The following is a 19,748-nucleotide window of genomic DNA, read 5'->3' as shown; positions in this document are numbered from 1 at the left end:
ACTATCAAGAACACATTCTAGCAAGGCAAAAACAGTCAAGTGAGAGGTGGCGTGACTTGGGGAGTCATGGATGACCTCAGAAGAGCCTGAGTACCAGAAAGGGGAGTCTGAGGGGCTGCATTCAGGATCCACATTTCCAGGCTTATTACTTTAAAATGCCCTGGTGCGTTTGGAGACTTTCCTGAGTGGACGTCTGCTCCAAACACCTGCCCTGCCGCACCACCGATTGCATTGGGGACGTTTGATTATTTTATTTTTTTTCAAAGTCCTAAGATGCATCATTCTATGGTAAAGTTATGAGCGCCTCCGTTTCGATTTCAAAGCTGCCTCGTCTTATTTCCTCCGCAGAGTCCTCAAGCGCCACATTTCCAGATTGGCGTTTCCTCGCGAGCGCACGTGGCGCTCGGCGCTTTCAAAATGGTAGCTTTCCCGACGGAACACCCGTCGAGCACTCTTCGCGATTCAAGTAGCAAGGCAGAGAAAAGCCCTTTCCCTCCTCGAGCTAGGCAGTTCCTCCTCCTCCTCCTCCGCGGAAAAGCAAAGCCCGGGCTGGAGGCGGGCGAGAGGAAGGCCGAGCTCCTCTGCTCAGAGGGAACCAACCTTCGGGACTCCAAGGCGGCCTGGCAGCTCCCCCCTCCTCCTCCCCCCAGGTTGGCCGCAGCACCGCATGGAGAGACGTGCCTGGAACGGCTACAAGGGACACGCAGGCGCGATCCTCGCCCGGGAGCTTCCCCTCTCTCTGCCCCCTCCCCCGCTTCCTCCCCGCTCGCTCTGTTTGTAGCAAAGCGCGGATACAGTGACTGGCAAGCCGAGGTCGCCCCCGCTTGCTAATGATACACCCAGGCGACCTCGGAGATGCTATGGGGGCCGGTGAGAAGACGCCGCGGGCCTTGTCCCCACAGAAAAGCGCCCGTCCAGGCAGCCGCAGCGGAGTCTCCTTCTTCCCCAGCCCTTCCTCCGCCCGAGGCGAATGAGCGCTCTCCTCGCCTTTCGCTCCTCCTGCTCAACCAAACCCTCGCAGGGCTCGAGTTCCCCGCCCCCCTCCTTTCGCTATTGCCGCAGTTCTAGTGTGTTCCCCCCCCCACCCACCTCCTCCTTCTGGCAGGACACCCCTCCTGCCCTCACCACCCCCTCCCGCTCATTCCCACGTCCTCGCGCCGTCAAAGCGGCGCGCGCTATTGCGCATGGTGAACGCGGCGGCGGCGGCAGCGAACACCTGAGAGAGGGGGTGGGGGGGGGAGAGAGGCGTTTCAAGAGGGTGGGAGGGAAGGAGGAGAGCCAAGCTACCTTGACAGTGATTGGCAGCCCGGCCCCAGCCAATGGGTGCTGAGCTAGCGTTTTGGCAAGGGGGGAGGGAGATGCGAGTGGAAGCCTTTAGGCGGCGAGGGTAGGTTGCGCCTCGGACTGAGCGGAGCTCTAGTGGCTGCGGCTGCGTGAGTGAAAGGAGAGACCCTGCGAAAGGGGTGGCGGCGCTGCGAGAAGGAGACGACGACGAGGAAGGCGACGCGGCGGTGGAGGCGGAGGCGGAGGGGAAGGCACGGCGCGGATCCCGTGCAGCGGCAGCAGGAGGAGTCGGAGCAGCAGCGGCAGCAGCACTTCGTCTTCTCCGGCGCCGTGTGGAGGGCTGCGTGGCTTTCTGTGTGTGTTTTCCTTCAGCCGCGCGCTGAATCTTCCGGCTTCGCTGCCCCCACCCCGCGCCTTTTAATTCCTCGCCGCCTTCGACTGCGTTTTCTCCTCTCCTCAGCACCCACCCCCACCCTTCGCCTTCTTCCCTTCGGCCACTAATTCTAATAAAAGAGAGGCGTGATTGACATAAAGAGGGGGCAAGGAGAAAAATCCGGAGGAGGGAGGAGGAGCGGTGGAAGCAGCAGCACCGGGAAAAAAGAGAAGGAGCGAGCGAGCCAGCGAGAGCAGCAGGCGGAGCGAGGCGTGAAGTTGAAGCGCAGCTGAGGCGACCGCCAGCCGGAGGGACGTCGTTTGCGCGGCCGCCTTTGGTGCTGCTGCAGCCGCTGTCGCCGCCGCCGCCTTCAGCTTTGTGTCTGGTGAGGGAGAAGCGAGTCGAGCCTCGGCTGCCTTCCTCCTCCTCCTCCTCCTCCTCCAGGCGACGCTGGAAATGTCTGAACACAAGGCGCTGGATCCGAAGTTGTCGACGACGGAGAGGGTGGTGAAAGGTAAGCGGAGAGCCCGTGGCTTATGGGCAGCCCGGGGTTGGGGGGGGGGGAAAGCCCCTCTGAAGGGGGAGAGGGGGTCGCGGGCGGGAGATTCTCGTATTCACACGCGCACACGTCTCTGCGCTTTCGTGAGGGGAAAGAGAAAGGGAGGCTGGCTTGGCGCGGGCTGCCTGTCTCTTTAGCGGGGCTGCGGTTGCCAAATGGGCAAGGCGGGGCGGGGGAGGAAGGAGTGCGCGCGCGGGGAGGGGGGCGGCGGCGGCGGGAGAAATAGGAAGCGAGTGCCCGGCGATGGGGATGGTGGAAGGGGCTGCCTATGCGGCTCGGCACTATGGACTAGGAACGTAGGCGATTGCAGCGGGGGCGCAGGCTTTCTTTGCATTAATCCCCCCCCCCCACTGTAGATCTCGAGGTCTCAATTCTAATGGCACTCCTCCTCCTCCTCCTCCTCTCTCTCTCTCTCTCTCTCTCTCTTGCTATATTGCAGCAATTTCCCTCCCTCCTTTGGAGTGCTTGCACGGGGCTCGCGAGAGGCAAATCGTGGGGTGGGGGGGGGGGTGGAGAGACGGTTGGGGTGTGGAAGGAAAACCCTCGGCTTCCTCCTCCTCCTTTGCAGCTGGAGGAGCCGGAGAGGAGTGTGGGGGACACACACACACACACACACAGCAGGTCCCCCCTCACTTTCTCTCCGTCGCCCCCACCTCTGTTCCTTGGGGGCATTTCCACCTTCCCTCCGCCCACCTTGGTGTGGGTGGCCCTCTTGGAAGCCTCTTCTGCTGGCTCCCAGCGAGATCCCTCCCTGAAACGTATTTCAGCTCCCCCGCCTGTAGAAATATGCCTCTCCCTCTCTCTGTGTGTATCTTCAGGTTTTGACAGCTGGGTTTGTCTTCTCTCTCTCCCCCCCCCCACCCCCAATCTCCCGCACCCACCCCCTTGACACAGCTGTTTTCCTTTCCTTCTATTAACATACTGCTTGATGCAGATAACCTAGAGATAGCAGTTGATTGGTTGGGGTTGGGGGAGAAGGAAGGAAGGAAGGAAATGGTGGTGGTGGGTTCTTCCCTTTCTATTGGCTGTCCCTTTTGGCCCACTTCTCTGTCCTTCCCTTGCAAGCGGAGAATTCCACCTGTATCTGTACAGCCATTTCCTCCTCCCCTTTGTCTTTTTCTTAGCCAATGGTGGTATGGTAACAGGCAAGCTTACTGCAGCAGGAATCTTTGAGCGATGCTATCCTCGCACTAGCGGGATCCATTCCTTTCATGGATGAGGATTGCAGATTGATCTCTCCAGAATCTTAACTATTGGGATTTAAGAAATGAGTGCAGATGTGCTGCCAGGGCAATCCCTCTAGCAAAGCATTACATTGTTTCCACCACCATTTTTGTTTCCCTTCCTGCACTCTACACAAACCCTGGTAGATTGGCTTGGCTAGATGTGAAGTTATCTATTTTTGGCTACTGTATCCATATTTCTCTAGGAATGTATGCATAACTTTATAGGTTTCAAAAACCCATGCATTTAATTTTTGAAATGCCATGTTCAAGATGCATGATTTTTTTTTAGCATACATACATATATATATTAAAAATGAGCCATTGAAGAGTGTGTGGGTTTTCTCTCTTGCACACATGCATTCACATGCACACTGTGGAAAAGGCTAAATATGGTTGTGCAAAAGATGCTAGTGTGTGTAATTTACCAATATTAGCCATGTTTATCCAGAAATCCACACTGATTTAGTTGCATTGACTGCCAATAAAATATGCCTAGGATTGCCTTACATTCTGAACCTAAACTTGAAGTATCATGTCCTAGTAATTTCACTGGGCTTCTTTTGTTACAAGTTAAATTGTACAGGATTGTCACCGAGGGTCCAATCCACTTCCCACTAAGATCAATAGCAGCATCCCTGTTGTCATTAATGAGGCAGGATTACATCCTTGAAGGCTACAGTTCCTAAGCACACCCATTGAAACTGGTGGCATTCATCCAAGGAAACATACATGGTACTGGGTTGTAAGAGTATGTTTAAGTGCATAAGCATGTTTTTATAGGACAATGGCTTAAAATACTCTATTGAAATGCAAACCCTTCAAGCCTTTTTTAAGGAAAGCAGGATCTATTTATTGCTGATTTTGGTGTAAAATCCAAGAGGCCTGGAAATAACATTGGTTAAATGATCCCTATTCAAACATGTACGTGTTTACTTGCGAATCAGTGGAAATATTACCTAAAAACATTGATGTACAGTTGTTTTGTATTTTCATACTAATATTGAACTGAGTTTGCCAAGGGCCTATCCTTACATATTGGTAGGCACCATACACACACAAGGCAGAGGTTTCAGTAGGCTTGAGGGATCCCAAAGGTTTGCAGAAGTATTATTTTTTTTCCCCTTAAGAAAAGCAACTGTGAGGGGAAACCCCAGTGGAGCTGTGGGCACAGAATGCTTGCTGGTTGTGTGGGTGGGATGTGGAATGAAGTGTTCAGGGTGCCTAGCAGAGGTCTTGGCTGGCTGGCTGGCTGGCTGGAAACCTGAGTAGGAGCAGTTCACACTGCAATATTTTGTTACAGTTCCCACTTGTAATCTTCTATACATTATTATATTACAATTCGAGTGAAGGAGAACATTTTGTACTATGCCACCTTAGGCTGTAATCCTGTATGCATTTATGTGGGAGTTAACTTGGTTAAACTCTGGGGTACGTACTTCTGAGCAAACATTCTTTGCCTTGTACCGTGAAACTGCAGCCAGTGTGCATACTTGCCTGAGAGCAAGCCCATTGAACTTGATGGAACGTTTTGTGGTATCACAATAAGTAAATTTAAAACCCTGTGCCTGTAACATGGTTGCAGCATTGCATATTAGTGCAGCAGGTGCTGTATAAATCTTGGGAGTTGGTGGTGGAAGCAGAGACTTCTGAAGTGTTGTGGAGGATTCCCTGCAGCTCTAGAAGGAAATTTGAGTAGGAGTTATTGGTCAAAAAATTTGATTGAATTGATTTGTTATCTTTGAATCTGGGCTGCACCCAGATTTGGCTTTCGGTCAATTTAAGTGCAAATGATAAAATACTAAGGGTTGCAGTTCTAATACACACTTATCTGAAGCAATCTGTTCCTAATTTGGTAGGGCTTGCTTCTGAGTAAGTATATACAGGATTGGCCTACAATTGTAAATAAAGTAATATGGCAAGGCCTCTTGCATTTATTTTTCCAGATTAGGAAAAGTGAACTCTGAACAAAAGAAGGGGGACATTTTACATCAAGGTTCTTGTTTCATTGGGCTCCTTACATTCATGCCACATCAACAAACACAAGGCTTGCAATTCTGCCAATAATTTTTTCCTACAACAGAAATGCATTGAGTTTGCCGTAATTCTTTAACCAGGCGAAGCTTACTATCTATTTGGGCCATGTAGATCCTATATTCCTGTAAAAATAATTCATGAAAACCTAGCCTGCATACTTCCTTGAGAGTAACATCCACTGAATTTGATGGGATTTACTGCTGAGTAGCACAGGATATGACTTGGCATAGATTAAGTAGTATTTCACATATTTGTTCAGCTGGTCTGATGGAGGTCATGATGACACATGTCAACATTTTACCAATAAGATATGAAATGATTTAACCAATGTTTATTTTATTAAGTGTTTGAAAATAATTTAAGTTTTTAAATATGGAACCTGGAGGAAATGGATACTAAGGCTCAAAATGAATATAAAGCAGAACAGACTTCATTTTGTTAAATGGCGTTTTTCCTGCACTGATGCAAAAACGAAGATGCATTGTAGAAAGAAAGAATTTGCTTGCCCAGTTGTAGTATATTAGTAGTTCAATAACCTCCAGATCTTGTTGGGCTAAAACTCCTCTCATCTCCAGATGGCCAGCAGTCAGGGAAGATGGAAACAGTAGTCCAACAACATCTGGAGGGCACCACGTTGCCTACCTATGTAATATAGTAGCAATATATGTAACTGTTCAATTAGAATCCTGAATTCTCTACTTGGAAAATATTTTGTACGGCTTAATCCCATGCACATTTACTTAAAAGTAAGTCCCATTTTGTTCAGTGGCACTTGCAGCCAAGTTAGTGAACATCTGATCAATGCCTTTTCTCTCTCTTTGGAAATGTTGCGCATCTGGCTCTGAATACTTTCAAATATTTTAAAATTGCACAACTTCTTGGTTATTTTGGTTACCCTCAGGCAAGTTTCTTCTTGTTTGGTTTTGTGATTCTTAGCTAAGAAATCTGGGCAAAAACCATATCTGGATTGAATATAAAATGGGCCAATGAAAAATTCTCGCAACACCTGGTTTTATATTAAGGACATTTATTTGGGAATAAAATTCAGTTGTGAGCAATACATATCTTCGCTTTGATTCATTCTCTTGGCTATCTCAGAAAAAAAAAATCTGGCTAGGAATTTGCCTGACAGCAAAGAAAGAGAAGCAGGGAAGAGGTAACGTGTTAAGATATTGCTAATTTTGATAGGTCACAGTTACCTAGAAGAAGACTGGAGGCGTTTTGTTATAAGAAGAATGTAGTTTTCAATATAACTCATAGGTAGATGCTGTTATATAATTACATGTTGGGTTTGCAGTTCACTTCAGTGCAATGCAACATAGACAATAGGCAGGCATGGTGAGCAGCTTGTATGGGGTTGACAGAGGCCCATCATCCCTGACCACTGGTCCTGTTAGCTAGGGATGATGGGAATTGTAGTCCCAAAACAGCTGGAGGACCGAGTTTGCCTATGCCTGGGCTGGACCATACTGATGGGCAACAGCTCTCCAGTCTTTCCTGGCCTTCCTTAGAGATACCAGGAAGTACACCTGGGTCCTTGTGCATGCAACACAAGTTACTGAGTGATATCTTAAACCTGGGGTGGGGAAACATGTGGTCTTCGAGCTGTTGCTGGTCTTCCTTGAGTATATTCTGTGCTGCCTTGAACTGATGGGAGTTGGAGAGGACCAAGGGTACTTAATTTATTGAAAGCAGTACATACGTTTTTCATAGTTACATCCTGAGGTTGGGAATGGGGGTGCGGAAGGGAAAATGATGGAACAAATGCTCTATTGGCTTTCAGAGCATTGCTGTTAAGCTTTGAGGAGCTCTGAACAGACAAGCTGATAGATGTTCATGATCTGAAAGGGTAGGGCCGTAGCTCTACTTTGCCTGCACGTCCGGGTAGGACTGGGATTGCCCCCTACCTGAAACCCCAGAGAGCGGCTGCCACAAATGTAAACAGTACTGAACTAGATGAACCAGTGGTCTGATTCGGTATGAGGCAGTTTCCTGTTCTCAGCAGTCCCAAGTGAAATGGTGTCTCAGAAATGGCCGTTCTAGACCGCACACATTAAGCAGGAAGCCAAAGAAGTCTGGTCAAGGGACATGCTGTTTCTTGTAAGGGCATTTACATTACAACCAACACTTCGTACAAGAACAAAGGTGGCTTAAGTAATTTTTGAGGGGGAAACAATATTTTAAAAAATGAAGAAGGCGCCTTCAGAATCAGATTTGACGGAATCATTATTTTTCTCACCTTTCATTATGTGAGAACCTTAAAACACACACACACACACACAGTCATAGCTGCAGTCACTCTTTCCCATAGAATTGGAAGGGGTGCCAAAGGTCATCTAGCCCAACCCCCTGCAATGGAGGAATCTCCACTAAAGCATCCCTGGCAGATGGCCTATCCAACCTCACCACTTCCCAAGGGAGTCAAACAGCTCTTATTGTCAGAAAGTTCTTCCTGATGTTTAGTCTGAATCCCTTTTCTTGTAAGTTGAAGCTGTTGATTTGAGTCTTACCTTCCAGAGCAGGAGAAAACAAGCTTGCTCCATCCTCCATGTGAAAATCCATAAGATATTTGCATGCTTCTTTTCTTTACACTTCACACTCAGACTGTTCACAGCGCATTGCTCTAGTCACATTAATCTCCTTGGGATCTATCAGCAATTGGGATGAGCCAATAGAGGGCATTACTCAGTACTGCTCTGCTGTGAGCTTAGAATTGGTGTTGGGGTGGGGAAGGCAAAGGTAAGACTCCTTAAAACCCTTGGGCACCCAATAGCTAGCAATTTAAGAGAACTCAGTGGCATAGAGCACATGCTTTGTGGGGAAAAGGTCACAGATTCAATCCCTGGTGTCTCCATGTAGAGCGGGGACAGACTCCCTGTCTGAAACCTAGTGAATCCTCTGTTGGTTGGTGTAGGCAATGCAGACTTATTGTGTAACTTGGTTTTAAAAAAAAACACCTTCCTATATTTTCAATCCTCCTCCAGAGCTTTCTATGTATTTTGCCTTGGTCAGCCTTTCAAAACACTAATAGCTGTTCATAGGTTTGTGTGCCTGCGTGAATTCAAATATTCTGGAAGCTGAAGGTTTTTGAGCTAATACGACTTTCCCCAAGGGTGTCTGTATTTGCATGTCATGGTAAGCTGCGATTTACCATGGAAATCATGCCTTATTGGCTCCTCCCAACTGGCACATGGAGGAATCAAACTAACATGCCCAGGCTTGGCATTGTGCCCAATTCAAGGATTATGGCTTGTTTCACTTCAAGCAAATCATGATGGTAAGCCAAGAAAAACGTCTTACCTTATGGGGTGAAACAAACCTCAGCCCCTGGTTTGGATGTAATGGTGAGCCAGAGAGTGTGGTTTGTTTCCCTTGCATGCTAGCAGCTGATGAGCAAAGTGGATGCGATTTGATTGTATGCGGTAATCCGTGGTGAAGGTGATAAAGGTGATATTGTGGAAGTATTTGTGCATGCCTAAGTGTAGTGGCGGCGGTGGAGCTTTCCCATAAAGACCGATGGCTTCATAAAGCACACTGAAAGAATGAGAGTATGAAATAAAGAACTTCAGAGACGTGAGATGTCCCTCCTGGGTTTCTGAGCACCACCATTCAAACTGCAAAGGCCTGTTGGGGTGCATGACTCATATAGCTATCCAGATTGCACTAATGGAATGGGCCTGGGAAGCATGTCACTATTTCATACAACTTTGTTCCAACTCTTATGTAATGAGTAGTTGGCAGATTAATATGTGTCACCGGGTGACTCATTATTAGGAGCCAACATATTATAGCAGTTGAAGCCCTTTATGAAGGAGATACCTGGCTTTCTGGGTGGTAGATCCAGAAGGCCAGCTTATTCTGTACACTACAAAGAGAGCTGCCTGGCCCTTCACCATCATAGTAAGATGCAAAGTTTATGTTAGGAAACTTTGTGCAGAACTGTATTCTTCTGCTACAATGTTTTGCATTTCCAAAGACATAGAAATGATTGTTCTAAGAGCACAGAAGAGTCATTTTGGGGACAATTTTTAAATAACTGCTGGGTGTTGGATTCTCATCCTCCAACCTCATGCATGTTCACCCAGCTAAGGGAGCTGGGCATGTTTAGCCTGGAGAAGAGGAGGTTAAGGGGTGATATGATAGCCATGTTCAAATATATAAAAGGATGTCATATAGAGGAGGGAGAAAGGTTGTTTTCTGCTGCTCCAGAGAAGCGGACACAGAGCAATGGATCCAAACTACAAGAAAGAAGATTCCACCTAAACATTAGGAAGAACTTCCTGACAGTAAGAGCTGTTCGACAGTGGAATTTGCTGCCAAGGAGTGTGGTGGAGTCTCCTTCTTTGGAGGTCTTTAAGCAGAGGCTTGACGACCATATGTCAGGAGTGCTCTGATGGTGTTTCCTGCTTGGCAGGGGGTTGGACTCGATGGCCCTTGTGGTCTATTCCAACTCTATGATTCTATGAACTTCATCCCAAAGATTTCAGTGGGACTCCCTAATAAGTGTGCCTGTATTAATTGTCCGCTGCTGTTGGAACCCTGTGCAAGGAATTGTCAGGGTTAAAATGTTGCTCATTGTCTCAACAAAAGTGCAAGGAAGGACCAGTCAACGGAATGGAACAGGGAGTTGAGGATTTAAATGTGTTCCTCCTTCGTCCTGAGAGACCTTTACAGTCACTGGTTCATCCGTGTGTGTAGTATCTTCTATAACACTTATTTCTATTGGTATGATAACACTGAATATGACTGAATTGAAGTTACTGGGAAAACCAGGATCCAGTGTATCTGAGTTCATTCCCTCTCCGCCCCCCGCCCCGCCCCCGATTAGCAGGTGAACTGCCTTTCAGTAGTGAAAGTAGCATCTGTTCTAGAACCAAATAGCCTCAATCCTTTCTTTCACCATATTTCTTAAATAAAACTGATGCAAGTAATTTGTAGTCAAATGAAAATCTCAAATGGAATGCTCAGTTATAGGGGAGAAGAAGAAGAGGAGGGGGAGGGGGAGGGGTTTGGACTCGATATCCTGCCTTTCACTCCCCTTAAGGAGTCTCAAAGGGGTTAACAATCTCCCTTCCCTTCCTCCCCCACAACAAACACTCTATGAGGTGAGTGGGGCTCAGAGACTTCCGAGAAGTGTGACTAGCCCAAGGTCACCCAGCAGCTGCATGTGGAGGAGCAGGGAAGCGAACCCGGTTCACCAGATTATGAGTCCACCACTCTTAACCACTACACCACACTGGGAATGCATGTGCCCTAGAGCAAAGGTGGCTAACCAGTAATTTTTGTCTGTCATCACAAGACCCCACTGATTTTGGCAGTGGCAGCAGAAATAAATAAATTTGATATAGTACTGAGTGAATAAACTTCTCCAGCACCTTGAAAGGGATAGAATCCCCTACCCCACCCCCACCCCGGTGAAAGGGGAGATAGTACAGATCAGCTGAGGAGGGGGTGCTGCATTTGTTGGTGGCATTGAAGTGTGTGGCCAGCCATGCCCACTGCTGCTATGTAGCCTCTGCAGGATTGTCCAAGGATGAATGTAGTCCTTGGGGCAAAAAAATGTTAGCCACTCCTGCCCTAGGGCAGTGTTTCCTAAACTTGGGTCTCCAGCTCTTCTGACTACAACTCCCAGCATCCCTAGCTAGCAAAACCCAGTGGTCAGGGATGATGGGAACTGTAGTCCAAAAAAGCAGCTGGAGAACCATGTTTGGAAAACACTGTCCTAGATAATGCATATAGAGTATTGCAAAGCTACTTTTTTTAAAAAAAGCATAGTGAAACAGATGACCTCCTAAAAATGATGATAGTTGCTGTTATGGGCACTCACTAGGGCTGTGGCTTTCAGACCTTCAGCCCTTGGGGAGCCCTTTTTGTATTGAGGTCTGCTGAGGAATTGCTATGTGCTATAGTGTGCATGTCCTTGTGTGTCTTATCAGTGTGCACAAAGCACAGGCCAGTTGGGCGTCATTTTTGCACTCTGAGACCTGATGTGGCAACCTAGTATTCTCTTGTGGCTGCAGGGGACTGTTGCTAGTGTTGAGTAAGTTGTCTTCAAGGAAAGTTGGTATGTCGTCATTGGTTTTCTTATTGGGGAACTTCTGATAGTCTTCCAAGGAACCCTCTTCCACTGTGCCTTCATTGAGCAAGAGGTTAAGAGTGCAAATACTTTCTTTCAGACTGTCTATTGTAGTGAGCTATATAGTCTTCCTTCTACAGTGGTACCTCTGATTAAGAACTTAATTTGTTCTGGAGGTCCGTTCTTAACCTGAAACTGTTCTTAACCTGAAGCACCACTTTAGCTAATGGGGCCTCCCGCTGCTGCTGCGCCGCCGGAGCACAATTTCTGTTCTCATCCTGAAGCAAAGTTCTTAACCCGAGGTACTATTTATGGGTTAGCAGAGTCTTTAACCTGAAGTGCATGTAACCTGAAGTGTATGTAACCCAAGGTACCACTGTATTAACCACTGGGCAGCAGCTATAATAAATGAGTGTAATTCAGCAGAAAGTTAGGCATGCTGAAATCCTTTAAATTTTGGCATCAGAGTTGAGCACTTGTTTTAATACCCACGTATAACCACATTTAATACCCAAAGTGGGAGCTTAACTGGCATTTATTTATTTTTTGCAGTTGTTAGTTGCTTTGTTAAAAATAAATAAATATATGTCTCGGCGTGACTTAACAAACAAAAATGCAAGTAGATAAAAATTGGTTAAAAGCCATTTTTTAAAAAAAACAACAACAAAACCCCATATAATACAAAACTCCTAAAATGTTCATTCCGCAATAGAGACTAACTTAACCATAAAAATGCCTTAGCCTTAACTCTGTGTGGATTTGTGGTTCATTTATCTTTAGCTGTTTGTATAGCACTTTCCAATGCATGCAGTGATTTACAACTCCCTCCATTGTTTTTGCCGCAGTCCTTGATGGTAGCAGGACTTGACTTGAGAGACCATGTCTGGCTATGTGTACTTATGACAGAATAGGGATCTGTACTTGGGATTCTCACTGTAGCGATAGGCAGGCAGTCACCTATGCCACTAATGGCCCTAGTGCTTGTTTCTGCTTTTTGCTAGAGCCTTTTGCAGAAAGTTGGTGCCCTGCATGCTCCCTTGTACTTAGCTGAAGTACAAGCAGATATAGCTTATTTATGTTTGGAAGCCATCCCATAAAATGATTTTCTGGGAAAGGGCAAATGCTGTTTCTTCCAGCTGTACCAGGGAAGCCCGAACAGTTACTTACTTGCCTTTAAAGGCTAATCTAGCATTTCAGAATCCTCATGAGTGATGGCTTCATGCCCAGGATGTAATGTCTAGCATGGATTCCCCTTGTGTACATGGAGTGTTTTATAACAGTGAGAAATATTAGAGGCTTGGTTTTTTTTTAATTATCTGTTGTCCACAGGACTACAGCTGGTTCACCCCCTGACCATACAATTGCCAAGGCCAAGATGATGTCCAGAAAAAAAGAGAGAGAAAGAATAATGCAGTCAGAAAGGAAGGGTTGCTGCACTGTCACTACCCTCTGTGTTAGCCAAATTACAGAACTTATATTATCAAAGCAAAGGCCGCTACTCTGCATGGAGTTCAGTGGGCTGCCGTGAAGTTACGAAGCTTCGATGGGTTCCTGATAATGCTGATGCCACTGCAAATTTCATTTCAGTTCAGTGCCATTTTTTTACAGTTCATTTTTGAGAGCTGCAGTGCTTAACTTTTTTTTTTTTAAAAAAAGAATGTTTATGCCATTTTGTACAAATGAACAATGGTAAGGGGGCACCATATTGGCTTAATGCCTTTTTTTGTGAGATGTTGGATTGAGGGAAACTGAATTTAGATCAACAAGCATCTGTGTGTTTGCCTCCTTTAAAAAAGGCGTGTTTTGTTTTGTTTTGTTTTTTGCTTATTGCCAGTGAAGAAATACAGACATGCTGTGCATAATAGTCTAATGCTGGATGGTTCTCTTGCCACTGCCAAGAGTCACAAGACAGCTTCTTATCTGATGATAAATAATATGCTTGCTAGAGTAGTGCACGATGATTTGGAGCAAAGACTGGATGCTGTGAGATAAGCTACAGTAACAAGGCTCTTAAACTCCTGTGGGAGTTGCTTAAGTGGTTTGTGCCCCTGTTTTAGAGACCATTAAACTGTAAAATTGAAGGTATTTCACTCTGTTCCTTTAAAGCAGGACTCTTGGCGAACAGAATTTGTTGAACCAAAGTTGAGTGCAAAATTCACATTTTATTTGAACTGGGTCTGGGGATGGGAGTGCGGATTTTTGAAAAAATGTTAGTTGGCATCAGAAAGTGGCCCTTGTTGGTGATCATTTCAAAGGGAAGATTGATGCTCTTCCTATTGAGGAAAAATAGTCCTCTTTCTGAATAGTCTTGACTTTTTGTGAATGTTATCGTCCTTTAGCCAAACCTATGTTTGTATGTTAGGGGACGCAGGTGGCGCTGTGGGTTAAACCACAGAGCCTAGGACTTGCCGATCAGAAGGTCGGCGGTTCAAATCCCCGTGATGGGGTGAGCTCCCATTGCTCGGTCCGTGCTGCTGCCAACCTTGCAGTTCAAAAGCACGTCAAAGTGCAAGTAGATAAATGGGTATCGCTCCAGCAGGAATGTAAACGGCATTTCCGTGTGCTGCTCTGGTTTGCCAGAAGTGGCTTGGTCATGCTGGCCCCATGACCTGGAAGCTGTACGCCGGCTCCCTTGGCCAATAAAGTGAGATGAGCGCTGCAACCCAAGAGTCGGCCACGACTGGACCTAATGGTCAGGGGTCCCTTTACCTTTACCTTTATGTTTGTATGTTGTATGGATGCTGTTTATTATCTGCCTTCTGGCCTTCTGGTGAAAGGCAGTATACAGATTTCTTAATAGAATAAATAAATTTGGCAATATGGTGTTGTGACATGTTGCTACATGGTTTCACACTGGCTAGGATCCTACTAGAAAGGAGTTGGAAGCCCCGGCTTTGAGGGGCAAGAGTGACTTGGAAGTATTTTTAAAAGATGTTTTAAAACTTTATTTGAAATTTAAGAAATGTTTTTTACTAACAGTTTTTAAAGTACCAAAAAACCCCTCAATATATAATATATAAAGGTCAGAAATGGGATTTGCTTAGGCAGCCAGCCTTTTGAAAATAATAATAATAATCATAATAATCATAATAAAATAAATAAATTAAATTACAGCTTTGTTTTTTTCAAAAACTTAATTTTTCTTCCCACTTTATGGTTTACTGTAAAGTTTATTTCTTCTTTGTTACTCAATTGTTCACTTGATATTAAAAAATCTCAGTAGAGACATATATATTTTTATCCCCTCATCTTGTAGACAAGGGAAGTCTGAGGTAAAATCAAAACAAACATACAAACCAAAAACACTAATCTGTTTGTACAACCCATCAGGATGTACCTGAGTTCAAGCCCATTGTGTTCATAGCAGCCAGAAAGTTTTGCAAAATATCTGAAAGTATTTTAACTTTGGAACATGCTCTCTTTTTCCAATATGAAACATAGTCCACAAGTGCTCTGCTCCATTTACCTGTTTTTCTCCCCCATCTGTCTCTTTTCTCCATCCCCTACAATGCTGGATAGGCAGCTGACCCATAGGTAGTCAGACATACCTGGAATGTGGACTCAGTACTAGCTGACATATGAAGAGTCTGCTGGACTCATCTACTCAAAGAAAGGCTCACTCCAGCATTCTCTTCTCACATTGGCTAGCCATGTGCATATGGGAGGCCCATAAGCAATACCTGAGCACAACAGCACTCTTCCAATTTCCAGCAACTGGTATTCAGAGACAAACTACTTCCGATAGTTGAGCAGATTTATTCTATAGCAAGGTTCTGCTGTGTTCCTAGCAAGGAAGTTTTGCAAATAATTCTTGAGGAAAACTTTGCCCAGATACTTCATGTCTTCTGTGCAATTATCTCTATGACAGTTACCCTTGTTCCATGGTGTTCTCTCCCCCCCCCCCACTTTTTCTTTTTTACACCCTCTAATTAACACAGTGCTGGGACTGTAGGAAAGGCCAGTCACACAGCTCATGCCAAGCATTACAAATTTGAACAGCAATGAGCTTCCTAGCTTGTTTCTGGTGCAGAATGCTTTGTAAGGCAGTCGTGCTCTATCTCTGCTTTCATTCTTCCTGTCTGAAGGGTATTTCTACACGCCAACAACATGAACACAGCTTTGCCCACTTCCTTATTGCACCACCCACCCACCCACACACACACAGTGGTCAACTTGTACATCCAAACATGACATCTGGAAGTTTCATTGAAGACAGTTTATTTATAAAGTACACAGCATCAGAGCTGTTGGTAATTACAGCTTAAGGATCAATTGAGCTGGTGTCAGATAAAGCAGTGGATTAGACTGGTTGTTTCTGAATTCCTCAAACTACTCATCCTGAGCCAATCATATGTATACTTTGCTTGGAAGTTAAATCTCACTGTATTTAAGGGGGCTTGCTTCCTAGCAAGTCTAACTGCACTTAAAATGTGCAATCTTGATCAGGATTGGGACGATAAAACATTTCAGGTTCTTGACTTCCTCCCCCCAACAGTCCCTCAGCTGCAGTACTTATAAGCGTGTTAGTAATGTTTCAATTCCTCTCTAGCAGTTTAGTATTAGATTGTAAATTTGCTCTTAATAGTATTTTTATGTGAGTTCTAGACAGAGTTGCTCAAACATGGCAAAGTAAGCTTTGCAGCTGAAGGCGATGTTACTTATAAATCATGTTGAAGGGTATATTTATTGCTCTTTTGTATCCTTCAAGAAGCCTCATAAAGACAAATGAATGAAGCCACAGCTTGCAAAAGTGGTTGCCACTTCAAGGCAAAACTTAGCAGGCATGCTATTTTATGTGGTTGCATGAGCTCAGATTTCAAGAAGCGGCTTTGTTTTTTGTTTTTTTTACTTATGTCAGATGGCTCCTGCTTCTGAGACTGCCATTTGCTTCTTTTCCATAGCGCAACCTGTGCTTTAGAAGCTGATAAAAGCATCTCATACTTGGAATGTAAATGCGAGCAGGGGGTGGACCTGTGTGCAGTTGGAACCATTGGAACTGTGTGTTTAAAATCTACAAAGTAGGGGTTTAGAACCAGAGGCTCCCAACCACTACTTTAGAGGTCTAAAACACACCGTGGAAGAACTCGGTTTTATTCACCTTTCCCCCCAACATGTCTCCTTGACTCTGTGGAAGAAAGGGAGCTTGCAAACTCCATGGAGACTTCTGCTCATGGAAAGAAGTACTTTTGCCTGGATAAAAGGTGAAATGTGTGGCATACCAGCAATATTCTCGGGCTTCAGGTCCTTCATGATGACTGCTTTCTTCTAGGAAAAAGCAGGCAAACCAGCCTTGTATAGCTTGTATTCTATAGTGGTTGCCCATGCTGCCTATATCCACAGAGGTTGGATTAGATGATCTCTGAGATCCCTTCCAACTCTACAATTCTATGGTTTTGGATTGTGCCCATGGCCTGGTGAAAGATGACACCATTAAGTATCAGTTAAGAGTTATTCTGGCTGGTTGCTTTTTTTTTGACAGGGGGGGGGGTTTGCAGTGTTGTCTACAAAGAGCTAGTTGGGTGGTAACTGGTAATGATTTGTTTTGAAGCTATTTTGTTAATACTATCTCTCCCCCCCTCCCCCCCTACAGTTTCATTTTATCTAAAATTATTATAGTCTTTTGATCTATTGAAGCTGATTGCAAAATTTCATGGGAGCAAAGCCACCTCTTTTGAAGAATGATGCTCCTTAATTGCTTTTTTATCACTTCTCTGAGCCATTTTGTTTACATTTGGGGCATGGCTGACTTTATCCCAGGGTAGGTCTGAAAATAGCCAGCTGGTATGACCTGAATTGAATAGCTAGCTAGGATCCGAGTGCACTGAGTTCACATGGTAAACTCGTTGTCTCCATGCGTTTCGTTTCTTGTAGGCTTCTCTTAATGATCTGCAGAGGTGTAACATGACAGCAAAAATAAACGCTATGACTGTGAATCTTGCTACTTCATATTGACACTTAGGCTGCCACTTTTCACAGTCCTTGTTTACCCCAAAAGTTAATATTGCTGAAATAATAGCTTTAGTCAAACTCCTTCCACTTGCTATTTCACATGTATTTTGAAACTGGCAGTGGAGCTTTGTAAACACCGAAGGCGTTGTTTCCTTGAACACTTCTCCACAAATTGGGAAACATTTAAATTGGGGATGGGACACCTGTGGCTCTCCAGATATACATGGACCCCCATCAATCCGAGCCAATGAGGTCAGGAACAGTGGTGCAAAAACATTTGGAGGACGACAGGCCAGCTTAGGTGACCCAACCCTGTTTGTGCTGGATGGTGTGAGTCTTTGATGGGGAATTGATGATTTATGACTTATCCCTCAATCAGGAGGATGGCAGCTCCATTGGGAAAAAACCCCTTGTGCTAAGTTCATTTAAACTGGTGCTTCTCAAGCTATCTGATGTGGTGATCCGACAGTTCAATTCCCCCCCCCCACACACACAACTGTGTCAGGGACCAGTACCATGTTTGGTCTCAACCTGGGCTGAGGTGGCATCCCCTGGGGATGGGCAGCCAATGGCTTGTAGACTGGCATTGGTCCACAGACCACCACTTTAGGTAGCACTGATGGACAACTGAGCTCCCATGTATAGCCAGGGTAACATTCAAATATGTTCTAGCTTCTTTTTCAGGCAAGGCATGTTGCTGTTGGCATAGCAACACTGCTGTTTGGAAGTCAACATGGCTATCTTATTATTTTGTTAAAGATTTTACAAGACTGCCAACATCAAGTCCCAGCTAACTTGTTTATACAAAGACCTGGGGTTAAGATGCCAAAAGCCAGCCACACAAATTATTGTTCTGATTTATAGCTTGGTTTATGTGACTTATGAGACTGAGATGCCAGTGCCCACTTTCAGTGATCCCGTATGTTATGTTGGGGCATAAAAACCTCTGAGACCTGAAAAATAATATGGAAACAGCCTCACTTTTTTAAAAAAGAAGGTGATAAGTCCCAAAACATTGAACTCATTCTGCAAATATCTGTCTTGTATAATGAAGGTTAGGAATACCCCCTCTAATTCTTTTAACTTAATATTTGTTTTAATGTCACCCCCTTTCATCTCTGCTCTCTTCTTCTGTGGACTTGCAAGCATCTCCTCTAGAACCCAGCCAGGTAAACACTTCTTTCCTCACTGACGTTTGCAGAATTAGTGGCCTAGAACAGAGAACACCTGGGCTTTGGATGTTGCATGTTTCTGTCCAAATGTTACGTTATTTGAGCACTGTAAGGCTCAAATAGTGTGTTCCATGAGACTGAATCTGTGTCCCTTAGCAGCTGGATTAGTGGGGGTGCTTTTCGCTGGATTGATTTGTGTTCCAGACGTTGGACAAATAAGTGAGCACCGGCAATTTTCCCTTCCAGTTTTGGTGGAATTCTCTGATATCCTTAGTTAAAAGTTTTTGTATGCAAACACCATGGGGCCAGCATGGATCTGCCTGGTTTTTGCATTTGCCATCTGCTTCTTGAATGGTAAAGGGTTGTTGGAAGGCTGTGGTTTAGGGATAAGCTGCTTAAGGTAGCACAGTCTGCCAGGGTAAACAGTTTTTGAAAGACATATACAGAATAATGCACCATGCTTTTTGATCACTAGTGGTGCAGCATGACCTAGGGAAGATGAAGGCCTTGTAGGTATACGCCTGTCCCTCCCTCAAGTTTGCCTGTGTTTCTGTTTGCAAAATGCAGCCTTTGGGTGTTGGTTCTTATTTCTGTTGTACATCTGTTGTATTGGAGTAGCAGGCCTGGAATGAAAAAGGATTCTTGAATTGCTAACTGCACATTTTGATAAGGTCATCTCTTGCAAGGTTATCAATATATGGTGTTTGTAAGATGGGAAGTCTGAAATGCACCAACTCAAAGATGGCAGGAATGATTCCATATCTTTCTTTCTTTTTCAGTTCATACGTATGGAAAGCTGGTTATGCATCTGGATCTGGTGTTAATAACAAAAAAAAATAGTGCTATGCTGTGCTGTCAGTGTTTGTTTACATGCAAATGGTATCCAAAAAATGGACATATAAAAGAAACAGTACTGAAGAAGCAAATAATCTTTTTCTGCCTCTAGCTAAAGTTGTCATCTTGCAAAGTTTATTTTCTCTCTCCCCCACCCCCACCATGCTGTGCAGCATTTTAATATGCCAGGGCAAAGGTATGCTGAAGAATTCACAGGCTAAAATGCATCATTCTGTCCACA

General features: G+C 45.1%; 1 protein-coding gene across 2 annotated transcripts in view; it reads left to right on the top strand.

Moving 5' to 3' along the window:
• Positions 1-1,361: 1,361 nt before the first annotated feature.
• PPP3CA (protein phosphatase 3 catalytic subunit alpha) overlaps positions 1,362-19,748 on the top strand; it is a 188,585-nt gene continuing 170,198 nt past the window's right edge. Inside the window, exon 1 of one of the 2 annotated variants that reach the window (XM_028743362.2) lies at positions 1,362-2,171. In XM_028743362.2, coding sequence (XP_028599195.1) covers positions 2,114-2,171 — 58 coding nt within the window. In that variant the 5' untranslated portion in view covers positions 1,362-2,113. The remainder of the gene's footprint in view (positions 2,172-19,748) is intronic. The other variant, XM_028743364.2, reaches the window with a different exon arrangement.

This window comes from Podarcis muralis, chromosome 9 (genome assembly GCF_964188315.1).
Source record: "Podarcis muralis chromosome 9, rPodMur119.hap1.1, whole genome shotgun sequence".
Taxonomy (NCBI): domain Eukaryota; kingdom Metazoa; phylum Chordata; class Lepidosauria; order Squamata; family Lacertidae; genus Podarcis; species Podarcis muralis.
The sequence above is the reverse complement of the archived record's forward strand: the minus strand, read 5'-3'. Positions and strand labels throughout refer to the sequence as shown.